Source organism: Bactrocera oleae, chromosome 4 (assembly GCF_042242935.1).
Source record: "Bactrocera oleae isolate idBacOlea1 chromosome 4, idBacOlea1, whole genome shotgun sequence".
Lineage (NCBI taxonomy): Eukaryota > Metazoa > Arthropoda > Insecta > Diptera > Tephritidae > Bactrocera > Bactrocera oleae.
The window spans coordinates 45,865,321-45,878,542 of NC_091538.1; the positions used below are offsets into that span (position 1 = coordinate 45,865,321).

At 31.3% G+C, this 13,222-nt stretch overlaps 1 protein-coding gene across 12 annotated transcripts in view; it reads right to left on the reverse strand.

The window, feature by feature from the left end:
• Window positions 1-13,222, reverse strand: part of Trpm (transient receptor potential cation channel, subfamily M) — a 240,780-nt gene that overhangs the window by 44,028 nt on the left and 183,530 nt on the right. For 9 of the 12 annotated variants that reach the window (XM_070108438.1, XM_070108437.1, XM_036362721.2 and 6 more), the window contains 5 exons: window positions 9,541-9,727; window positions 9,063-9,252; window positions 8,598-8,809; window positions 7,519-7,671; window positions 5,678-5,749 (listed from right to left, as the gene is read on the reverse strand). In XM_070108438.1, the coding sequence (XP_069964539.1) occupies window positions 5,678-5,749; window positions 7,519-7,671; window positions 8,598-8,809; window positions 9,063-9,252; window positions 9,541-9,727 (814 nt within the window). The remainder of the gene's footprint in view (window positions 1-5,677; window positions 5,750-7,518; window positions 7,672-8,597; window positions 8,810-9,062; window positions 9,253-9,540; window positions 9,728-13,222) is intronic. The other 3 variants (XM_070108439.1, XM_036362716.2, XM_036362715.2) reach the window with 1 other exon arrangement.

The window sequence follows — 13,222 nt, forward strand, 5'->3', positions numbered from 1 at the left end:
CAAACCACAGTAGCCCCTACCTAATACGATTCCTTGTACCAAATAACAGTTTTATATCATATTATGGAACTTAGTTATGTCACTTTATAAGTGTTCGTTCAATGGCATTTTGTGAGCGTGGCAATATTTCGATTACGTTCATTCTGTTCAATCTGTCTTTGGTACAAAGAAATATGTGTTCCAACCTTTATCACGATATCTCAATTTTTACTCAAGTTATCGCTTGCACGGACAGACGGAGTCAAGTTTAGTCTAAGCAACTACTATCTCCTTGTAATTGATATATAATATATACCAAAACCGTGAGGATCTTATATTTATATTCACATTAGGTGTTCTTAAAAACTTTAACGATATATTTCTAAAACAACAACAACTCATATAATTAAGATATCCTATTGATGACATAATATTATTTCGGGGTCTCATCTTGAGAGTCTTAATCATCTATTTCGAGAAATGGATGTTTAAATTATTATTGGTTCTTATTAATTTGTTGTAAGAGGGGTTATGAAAATAAATACAGGGTCTACCAACAAGAACGAGAGGATTTTAAAATGAAATAAAACACTCATATTTGGTTAAAATGAGTTCTGTTTTTTTTTTTGTTATGCAGATAATTTTATGCCATTTGTGATTTGGACAAAATGTCGGCCAAATGGCCCGTTTAACGAGTCGCCAAACTTTGCACGCAATGGGTCCATATTTAGAAGTGAAACATGAAGGAAATTGAAATAGAGATTGTTATCGTCGATTTCATGAAATTCTAGGAATAAATGTGGGTGAACATCGTGTTTTAAATTTTACAATTTTTGGTGATGAAATTTCGTTTCTTGAACCACACGAGGAGTTGGCCACTAAGCCAGAAATGGGCCTCATCTGAGAAGATGATTGAATTTTCGTAGTAACCATGGAAATTTCAAAGCGTAGCAAAATAAAACGTGACATAACGAAATGGCAAACCTTGCTGAACATACTGACAAAAATTAACACGAATCGGTGAACAAACGTGGCCGCCACGAGCTGTCAAAATAACGTCATCCCTATTGGTAGACACTTTATTACTATTGCTTAGCACTGTTAGAATAATTATAGTATCTTAATTTAATTTAATGAGGATTTAGAGTTTAACTTATCTTTGGTCACTTGGATATACTTTTTTTTATCACTTTTATGGTACTTAATTATATATGTGTTGTATTAACTGATTTTTGTATTGAGTAAATATATTGAACATTTTCGCATCAATTAGTTAGTAGTTTTTTTTTCAAACCTTTCTCTGGCAATCAAATCGTTGCGTATGATTTAGGACGACTATTGTTGTGTCTACTATATTCTTAGTCTTACATGTTTCTTTTATTAAGATCTACATACATAGTTTTTAGCTCAGAAATCAAAAAAAAAAAAATGTTATAACTGACATTTAGAACTTTTCAACTACATATTATTTATATTTGATACTAATATAACTATCTAAATTAACCATTAATCGTTTACTATCTCTCTCCGGAATAAAAAACCATATGAATAAAATTAAAATAAATTTAAAATTTTAATCGCCATAACACAATAATATATTTTGAAAACAATAACAGTCGAATTCAAAATAATCCACAAGTATAATATTTAATATTGTTTTTAATGTATCAATGTTTCATTGTACGTTTTGTTGTTGTCATTTTGACAAGCAAAATAATCAACTGCAAAATTGCAGCACAAAATGGCAACAAAAGAAAGTTGGTGTAATAGTTTATCATAATGTCGTGTCAGCTTCCTTTGTCACATTGTGGAGGAGATAAAAGCTTAAGCGCAAACCACACTCACACTCACAGTGGCACGCACACTATTTTATGCAAATATGTACATATGTATGTATGTATTGTTGAGCACTTACATGTGTCGAATGAGATGTTAAACTATTGTACGACGGTGAAGTCTTTTCGATTGTTATAAGTTTGCACTAAAGTAAATTCATAAAATTGTAACGGTAAAAGACAAAGAGCAGGAGATATGAGTAGAGCATCAAAGATATAAGATAAAGATAGAGTAGTAATATTTAGTTGCATATTTATGGCGAGAGATAGTTAATATAGAAATTCAACTTAATTTCATACAAAGTTGTAACCCAAATATTTGTATATATTTTCACTACACACACACAACAGAATTGGCGAGAGTTTTCATTTCTTAGAGCTTTACTTGCCGCTACAAAGATATACACAACTAAAGCATGATATTTGTATATTTAACTGCGGTATTTAATCAACATCGGATATATAGTTTATAGTGCAATAGTAAGATGACGCAAGCGCTTACAAGGGTCGGCTTAAGAAATGCGTTGAATATATAACCTATAAATACATATACACTGATATAAAGTTACGAACTTTTTTACGCTTAATAGGGGCAATCAAACCAAGCTTGATTACTTGTTAATTCAATAGTCACTGATTATCGATTTTTTTTTGTCTAATTAAACGAGTTATCGACTCTAACTAAAAAATAAGTGGGCATGTGATGAAAAGCGTTAAAAAATTCTCTAGAATTACATTTTTTGTATCTAAAATTATTAAGTGTTTCATTAAATAATCGTACCAAGATTTTGCCGCTTCCGGGTGAGAACTACAAAAGTCACTCAAAGTTAACAAAATTGTCGATAGTTGGAACAATGAATTGACAAGCTAACAAGTATTTAGTGAATACCCTCAACATTCAATACCATATACATTTTGTTACATATCCCGAAATAAAAGAAAATAAATACAAATATGGAATTATCGACGATACAATCGATAGCAACGAAAGCATAAAACATACATGTCTACTGTCAGCAGTATAAGGAATTTGTGGAATCTACAAAAGATTTTATGTGACATATTTAATATATACTTCATGAAGTGTCCATAGCATGAAAAAACAGTGTCAACAGTATTGACTATCGATATATTCCATCCATAAATACACATCACTACTACTATTCCTAATAAAAATTAGTAAAGAAAAAAATCGAAATAATATAATATTTGTAGTTAACAAGAGCTTTGAATTTTAGAAATACTATGAAATTTTGTAATTAATGTTTTTAACGTGGTTATATCCACTAACAAATCAGAAAAAACGTCTTTTTTGGATTGTTTTTTTTTTGTTTTTGAAGAGCCATTTTACTTACTTAATAAATAAAAAACAGATATTTAAAGAACTTATTGTACTTAAACAATCGGCGATTTGTTTTAAACAAATTTTGATTCCCTTTATCCGGTAGCTGATCTCCGAAAAACGGTGTCTGGCGGTGAAGAAGTTTTTTGTACTTAAAATTATTTTAAATCTAAAAATTAAAACAATGTATTATTTCTATAGAAGAATACAGAAATAATTGAAAGACTTATTTATATTTTGATTTTTGACAAAATGTTGGCTTTCCAAAAAAATTTACACTTCAGATTGGCTTACAAACGTGGACTTATTATCAAAAATCTTATTTCTTTGCACATCACCATCACCATCGAATATATACTAAGTAAGTAGTGTGAAATCTATTAGTGAGTCGGTTCAGCCGTATCGGCAAAATTTTCCTCACTGACTCGAGACGCGAAACGCGTTTAAAATTTTGGAAACCGATTTCATTATTATTTACTATTTCATACTATTTACCGGATCAACTTCAAATTTTTGGCGAATATTTTCAAATATTTGTACGTTAGATATACAGTACAGGGCATAAAAAACCGGTCAGATAGTTGCACACACTTTAAGTTTGAGTAAGTCTGCTATTTCTAATTTGGTTGGCATGCAATTTTTTTCTTGAATAGATATAGTTGTAAAGATTTGATTTGCATTACTCAGTTTTATCAATTGTGTTTGTAAAAAGTTTGTGAAAGTGTAGTAAATAAATTTTGTTTTCTGTTCCATTACCTGTTATTAATCTCATTCATACCTAATATTGTTTTTCTCCTTGTTTTGCAGATACGTGATTTTATGACTGAGAAAGGAACAAAGAAAATGGCGCGGTCTGGGAACAGCCCCGATTTAAACCACATCGAAAACCAGTGGGCGATTATGAAGAAAAGTAGCTACTCAGAAGCCGAAGAACCAAAAAAAAAAACAAAAAATGGATTCCGTTCTTTTAAAGACGTGATATTCTGACATGAAGGTCGGACTACTACAAAAGCTCACAACGTCAATGCCAGCATGAATTAGGACGTTGATTAAGGCAAAAGGAGGCACGACAAAGTATTGATAGTGATATTTCCCAATAAATAGAGTAAAATTACTATTTTAACGAATTTTGCGATCAAAATTGTTGAATGTTCCTATTTTTAATGACTCCTCCTGAAAAAATTAACTTTAATATTTTTTGGCTAATAATTTATTTTATCGCTTATTGTAAATCCAAAAAGCTCTAATATCCACTTCTTTCCTAGATGAATATTTTAGCTTGTAATTCAAATTTTCCTCCTGACTTTTTTATGGCCCGGAATAGCTTTTAAGAGTGTCTCAGAAAGACTACCAGATGTACTTAACATTTCGTTAAACTATATTTGTACTTTAAAGAGACATTTAATGTTTTTTGTGAAACCCACAATCTATATTGGCTAGGTTTTTCAGATCAAGGATAAATTTATGTCCATTTAATATTTATTTGAACAACAAACTCTCGTGCGTCTATCATGGAATGATCTTTATATTTTCACTTACAAAACAAAAAACAGATTTTCAAAATTTTCTAACCTCAAATATTTCATCTCGAAGCCCTCTTCTTATTTTCTACTATTCGACACTTTACCCTTAAATACTTAACTTACGCAAAACAAACCCAATAAAATAAAGAAATAAAATCCAAAGTGTATGTCGCTTTAGTCTTGTTAGTTGTTGTTATTGTAGTATTGGCGAATTGTAATGGGATTTACAGTGACAGATGACACCTTAAAAGTAAAAATAGCATGTCTCTTGTAACAAAAAAAAAACCGTATAAATTAACATATGTATACATACAAAGGTAGACAGAAGAAGACACATTGAAAAGGAGACGTAGACATATCACAAATACAAAATATACCAGACATATATAACAAATAAAATTGGGCATATTGACGTACTTATGGATATATATATTGTATATTGACTAACATATTTATTATTTTAAATTTATACAGCAGACGCAGGCTTAGATGACTAGACAGAGCAAATCTACACATACACATATAATAATAAATATATAAAGGATAACCGAAGGACGTCTAATCTAAAATCTAAATCAATTACCGTTAAATAAGATATCAAACACACAGTTAGAAAGAAAGAGAGGGAGTTGGAGGGGATTCATATATATAGAGCGATTAGTATGGTATATAGTATGTACGATTAGAATTAAGAAGTTGAATAGACGAAAATTGAAATAGAAAATTTAAGGTTATAAAATTTAGACACATCTTTAGCTATCGTCTTCACGTCTTTTGTACTAACAAACGAGCTTATTAGTTGTTGGAGAACATATATACAAACTAGGAGAGAGGTAATCTCTTTTAGCTTAAAAATCTTTAAACAAATAGATTTAGAAAGAGTTTAGGCGCAACGATTTTAGTATTTCACACTACAACAAAACAACAAAAACGCGTTTTGATTATTTTTTACACAGAATTGAAAGGAAAAATTTTGTTTGTTTGACTGGTTTTACTACCTTGTCTGGATTATTGTTACTGCTCATCCTACATTTGAACGAAATGGATCGTTTCGCTTTGGTTAGCGCGTTCTATGAAATGTAGTAGCAGTGGTAGTAGAAATAGTGGTAGAGTTGATAGTGGTAGCAGTATTTATTTTGAATTAAGTTAAACATTTTTTTTTTAATTTTTTTGTAGTAGTAGTCGCAATGGTAAGAGCAATTTAACAGCAACGCAGCAGCAGAACAAATACAATAAGTACAGTTGTACAAAATTTGGTATAATAATTGTATATAAAGTAAATTATTATTATTAGTTTTTGAAATAAGCAACTCCCGAATTTTGATTAGTAAAAATATGACAAAGACAAAAATTTAATTAATTAATTCGTATTAATTAAATTTTAAATAATTAATTAACCAGTATTAATTAAACTTTTGTACCGCAAATTTGTCTCTAATTATTTTCAAAAAGTAATTTTATACATTTTTATATCAATTTTTTTCCCTTATTAAATTTCTAATTAATTATTTTCGCAAACTACTTTCTAACTCGAAAATTTACTACTAAATAATAACTTTTTTAGCTGAACATGATTTAAAAAAAAAAAAAACATTTAATTAAATTTAGCTTATTTATGTTTGGGAATTATTTTTATAACAATGTTCAAAATAAAATAATCTATTTTTGTAAATTAATTTTTTAATTAAATATGTAAATATTTTTTCAAATGGCTTCTAACGTGGAAATTTCATCTTACACTATTAATCAAAAAATAAAACTTAATTGTATTTAATTAATTAATATTTGAAAATTATTTTTATATCGGCGTTAAGTAAATTATTTACTTTTATATTTAATTTTTTAATTAGCAATTATTTTTCTAAACTAATTAAATATTTTTGGACATTCCATTTTAAAATGTGGTATTAATTTGTTTAGTATTAATGTGACAACCATCGAATTCATTTATTATTTTTATGAAGAACTTCGATTTTATTGCTAAAAAATTTAATCCAATTGTCCCTAAAAACTAAAATTTAGTTAAACCAAATTAATTTTGTTCTTAATTTTAATATAATTAACCTTTTTGTAAAAGAATTTCGAAGTTAATGCTAAACGAATTTACGAAATCATTTCTAAAAACTAAAGTTAAATTAATTTTAATTTAGTAAAATAAATATTTTGATTAATTAAACTCTGTTGCAAATTACTTTTTACGTTATACTAATATTTTCGAGTAAAAGTATGACAAACACCTAGTTTATTTGGAATTATATTATATAAATTTAATACTTTTCTTCTTAATTTTAATTTAGTGCAATAAATTTTTAATTAATGAAATAGTGTTGCAAATTATTTTTTACGAAAATATATCAATTCGAAATTTAATAGTAATATTTTCCAGTAATAATATGACAAAAACCCAAATAAATTAATTTAAATAAAATTGTCTTAATTTACGTTAATTTTTTTTAAAAGAACTTCGATGATAATGCAAAAAAATATAATTAAACTGCTTCTTAAAACTAAAAATTAGTTAATTTCAAGTTATTTTTTTCTTAATTATAATTTATTTTGTCTTTATTTTTGATGTTAATGCTAACTTTAGTTAAAATTACTTTCGAAAATTATATTTTTTATTTGACCATTTACTTTACACAAAAACATATTAACTGCTTTTAACAACGTGAGTTTATAATGTAGATAACAATAATATTATTGAAACTTTTATTCCTTTTCTATATATACAGTTTTTACGCTTTGAAATTCCGCAGAAATTAATATAAATGTAGAAAAAGGTATTAGAAAAAGAAAAGAACAAACGAGTTTTAGTTAACATTTGAACCTTAGTACATACCTCGGCGTCGGGTTGGGAACGATCCGAATCGTCGTTGTCCAAATTCTGATTCTCCAGATGCTCCTCTTCGGTTTGTGGCATTTGTTGTAGCTCTTCTTTGGATTTGAAATCCAAATGTCTGATATAAATAGGTATCAAAAGACCTAAGATGACCTGGAAATAGAATATATTAAAATATTGTACAATTGTTAAAAAATTTTAAATAGAAAGTGATCGTAGGTATGAAGAGATGACAGATATATAGGAAATGTTAACTCTAGTATGCATTCGAGATATCGATCTTGTTTACGAAAGCAAGGAAATATATTTTTAATGAATTTAATTGTGTTTTATTAAGTATATATATTCGTCTTTCTACTTTTATACTTACTGTTACACAACAACTTTTATAATACTGTTACACAACAATTTTCGCTTTCCAATGCTAATATCTAATATCTAGTTTTTTTTACATTCGCGCTTTTGTGGAACTTAACCTAATTAGCGCTGTCTTTACCAGAAGCGGGATAGGTGAGTCGAACACATAGCTGGTATGACAGCTATAGACCGGCATAATGAAAGAGAGATGGAAGCAAGATAAAACGGTAACCAGTTTGTTTAACAGCTATATGCTCAAGTGATCCGCTCTGAAAAATTTGTTTGGGGTTGGTTTTTACCGTTGCCCTGGACCATAATCCATGCCGGATTTCGTGAAGTTATGTTATCAAATAGAAAGGTTTTCCATACAAGGACTAAACTCCATCAGTTTGCGACAGTCGTGCATGCTATAGTGGTCTGACATCGGCGCTTCCGTCAAATGAGCAGCTTCTTTGGGAGAAAATGACGTGTGAAAAAATTCGGATGGATTTATCAAAAAATGTGGCAGTAGCTGGCGTAAATACGGACAGACTGACGGACAGGGGGACAGAAATGGCTAAATCAACTAATGATCAGTTATATACAATAAATAAATGATCATTTATGTACATATTTTATAGTGTCTTCGACGTTTTCTTCTGGTTGTTACAAGCTTCGTGGCAAACTTAATATACCCTGTTCAGGGTATAACAAAATAATATTAATTAATTTTAATTTTTCACCTTAATATTTGTATTTTTGCGCGTTCGCAAGCCGCCCATCCACAAATCGGCCAGTATGACTTGACTGCTCGGATGCGCCAAGAGTGCACGATGATTGGCGGCCACCGCCAGCGAAAGGCAACTTTGGTTCGACCATGAGTGCAGCTCACAAGTGAGTAGTCGTTGAGCCTTCTCCGCATCAGTTCGATAGCTGAAGTCCAATAGTTTAATACCTGGAAGGGACATCGTAGAAATAAAGTGAAATATTTTATATAAAAAAGGGAAAAAAGTAAGGCTACAGAAAGAGTGTAGAGTTTAACAAAGATCTTGATAATATTGTATTCAATCGATTTGATGGGATACCTAAGAGTTTCGTACTCATATACACACTCAGATGAGACAAACGGCGGGAAATAACAAAAGATTTTGGGTTGGTGGTTAAAATATTTCTATCCATCACACATACACACACCCACTAGTATATACCTTTGCTTTCGAATTCCTTCGCATATGCACGCAATTCATCATAAATTTCCGTGTCTAAATCATCCTCGGCGGCCTCGTGTGCCATGGCCTTGTAGAGTTTACAGGCCACCAGGGATTTCGCCAACGCCTCCTCGCCGTGCGTCCACATAAGCAACGCCATTTGTTGACGCTTCGTAAGCACAGCCCAAATCTGAAAATAGAAAATGGTTAAGATATTATATAAGTAATCACATAAAGCATTATATAAGTACTCATTATACTATAGAAGACGCTTTAGAAATTTCCAAGTGCATATGACTTGAGTGCGACGGCACTCAAACTCCTTTATACCATATACTTGTACTTTTACAGTTATAATATATTATTTGGTCATCTAATTTATGATGCTTGAAATTATTACCGTTTACGCATTTCAGCAAATTTCACGCACTCAAGTGATTTGCTCGCCTTTCATTCCGTCGCTCGTACTCGTACTTACCAACAATTCGTTAAAAGGAAATTCGAAAAGTGCCATTTCCGTTGTGAATGGCAGCAATCCGGTGACCAAACTCAAGGAATTTGCGCCAGCATAGCGTTGATATGTTGAGGATTTGCGGTGTGCATTGGCATAACTGTTCATTACTTTGGCGTAGATCGGACGAAATTTTCGGCGTGTATAATATGAGCTGGAGAGGAGAGGGGAAGATATTTTAGATTTTAGTTAATGTGAATTGAAGTATTTGATTTGTAAGTAAAATATATAAAATACCTCTTATTATAATAACGGTAATTTAGAGCAACAAGTACAAATTAAACGGCGAATGACTTCATCAACTAAAACCTTTACATAAGCAGGTTTCATTGATATGGAATATCCTTTCAATATCTTATTGTCCTATCTTCATTACTATGGGTCGCTCTGATTAACGAATTACTTCACCCGCTTGACACAAAGAACTTTCAGCTTGTCTGCTACGCTGATGACCACGCCGTCAGAAAACACCTTAATAATCTATTCTGGTTCATAGAGAAGGTCGTTGAAATCTGCCTTAGATATTTGTAAAGAAATGCTGTCACTATTAATCCGAAAAAAATCTGGCATGCCAAATCAATAATTTATCACCCTTTCTTAAGGAGAAAATATATTACACTCTCGAACCCTTTTAAGTATCTCGGATCTACCTTTGAAAAAAGATGATGCTAAAGAATCAAAAAGGATTAACACCACAGCTAATCGGTATGAAAACAATGTAATTATAGGTATATGAACATGGTCAAACCTTGTATAAACGCACCATCAACATTGATATTAAGGTTTATACAGTGAACATATACCCTGTTTCACGAAGCTTGCAACAGCGTCGGAGACCCTTTAAAATAGATATATAAATGATTAGTATGACGAGCAGTGTAGATTCAGCCATGTCGATTTGTCTGTCCATGTGTCTGTATATACGCGAACTAGTCCCTCAGCTTGTGAGATATCTTTCTGAAATTTTGCACACGTTCTTTTCTCCCCAAAGCTGCTCAAGTGTCTTTTGTTTTTGTGAAGGATATTATTAGTTTCTGTGCAGCCGAAGTTAACGGTTTTTTTTTATTTTGTTATTTTATTTAATATTAGAAGGTAGTTCTATAAAATATTGCAGCAAAAAAATGCTGTCATGATGACCTTGTGTTTTTTTTTCTCCACTTGTAATTTTTTTCCAATTATCTTCAGCCTAAATGCTTTCTAACAACTCAATCGCCTCAGTTTAGAGCCTTTAAAGCTAAGTTAGGCATTAAATTTTAGGAATAAGTGAGTGTTAGCAATTTATAGTCCAACATAACCTTAAAATAAATACAGTAGTTCTTTTTCACTAATCTTTCCACATAGTGAACACATACATACAAGTATAGGTTGTCATTCGCAAACTGTTGCTGCCGCTCAAAGCCCAAGGGATAAGTAAATACGCACAATAATTGAAGTTAAACAAGGAAACCGAGTGGAGGGGAGAGTCAATACAATAACCATTCAAGCGTAACAATGCCGGCATATTCATAAGGCAAAGAGCAAACTAAATGCTCGTACAACAAACGCTTAAAGGACAATAAATCATGAAAAGGGTCAGCTCACTCGTTGTTATTGCAACGCGCCCTGATTGCCGGAGCAATGAGCAAAATCAACAAATGATTTTATTTGCAAGGTCTACAATTATTGATTTAAGGTTTTATCGAGCATTTAAACGCTTTTAACACAATCGCTGCTTTACATATTTGCCCGAAGCGTAATATGGCAACACTTTCATATCCCGTTTCTTGTTTGATTGTGAGGTGAGGGCTCAACAGCGGTTTGTGTAAATACTCGGAACGGGGAATTTAGTAGAAATTATATTTTGGATAGCCAGAGGCTAAATGTGGCATCCCACACTTGAGAAAATAGTTTTTTGTTTTAAATATAACGGTGAGTGCTGACACAGTAAGAGTCGAAGGAAATCTCCTGACATATATCTTTTAAAGATTATAGACCAAACTTGAGCTGAGCGACTCTGTAGCTCTCGGCATATATCTTATTTTAATAAATCAAGTAAGAAAGCGCCAAATTCGGATGTAACCGAACATTTTATACTCTTGCAACTTGCAAGAATCAAAGCCGGGGAAATATGTAAAGTTGTATATACATATATAGGTATATGGGGGCTTAGGGAAGTTTTGATCCAATTCAACAATATCAATTAACACAAGGGTATATTATTAAAAAAAAAATCAGCCATAGGCTCTGAGGGCCACATTTGCGGTATCCGGGGGTTGAATTGTTACGAACCGATTTTGACAATTTTTAGACCTGAGATGGCATATCTTAACGAAAATATTCGAGCAAACTTTCTTCTGATATATTAATTAGTGCTTTATTTGTATACTGGAAAAAATCAGATGGAAATTAAAGTTTCCTATACAACAGGAAGTAGGCGTGGTTACTTCCCATTTTCGCACTGTAACATTGGAATGTCAAAATAAACGTATGTATCAAATTTGGTTGACATTGGTGGAGTAGGTTCGGAGATATGTGATTTCACTTAAATGTAAGCGCTGCCACGCCCATTGTCCAATTTTGATACCTGCTCCTATAAAGATTTTTTTTGTAATTTCGAATGTAAAATGTAATGTCTCTGACGCATTTCGTGATTGATGTATCGCAGTTTTAATAGTTTTTTACTAAACCGTTATATGAGGAGTGGGCGTGGTTATCAACCGATTTCACATATTTTCATGCTGTCACAAGAGGTGTTGAAACGATATGTTCTGGGATATGTGTTTGGGTGATATACCTTGAATAGTTTGGGAGACATACACTATGTATGTATACACTAAAATTATTAGGAAGTGGGGTCACGCCCACTTAAAAAAAAATGTTCAAACCACTAGTGCCCTTCATTATTGCGTTCCCTTGTAGCAAATTACGGTTTAGTATCTTAACTTGCGGCTCAGTTATGGCAATTCATAGGTTTTCGAATAATGACGTTTTGTGGGCGTGGCAGTGCACCGATTACGCCTATCTAAGAACTCGTCCTTACCTTTTTGCCAAGGAACATATGTACCAAGTTTCATTGAGATATATCAATTTTTACTCAAGTTATCGGTTGCTCGGACAGACGGACGGACAGACAGTCACTCGGATTTCAACCTGTCCCGTCACCCTGTTCATTTATATACATATGTGTATTTAACTCCATATCTATCTCGATTAGTTTCAGGTGATACAAACAACCATTAGGTGAACAAAACTATTATGCTCTGTAACATGTTGCAAGAGTATAAAAATACATGTTTTCCAAAAAATGTACTTTTATAGAAGTTTTTCCTCCCTCAATTAAAACAAATTGTAAATTGTATGAGCGAATAAATTATTCTTAACAAACATAAAATTAGGTGAGTAAAAGGATTTTGTTGGGCGTTAAGATTTACGATTAAGGATTATTCACAAAAGTTTGTTTTATTTACTTTTGTATTTTATTTCGTCTGCAATGAATTTAACGAAATTTGCAAGTATGGTTGCAGATCAATTTGTTTTTCTTTTGTATTTGGCTAACTAATCCTTATAGTTTCTTTATTATTATATTCTATATACAAACATTATTTGTATACCGATACATATACACATATATATAATCCTTAATTGTAAATACTAACGCCCTCGAAATCCT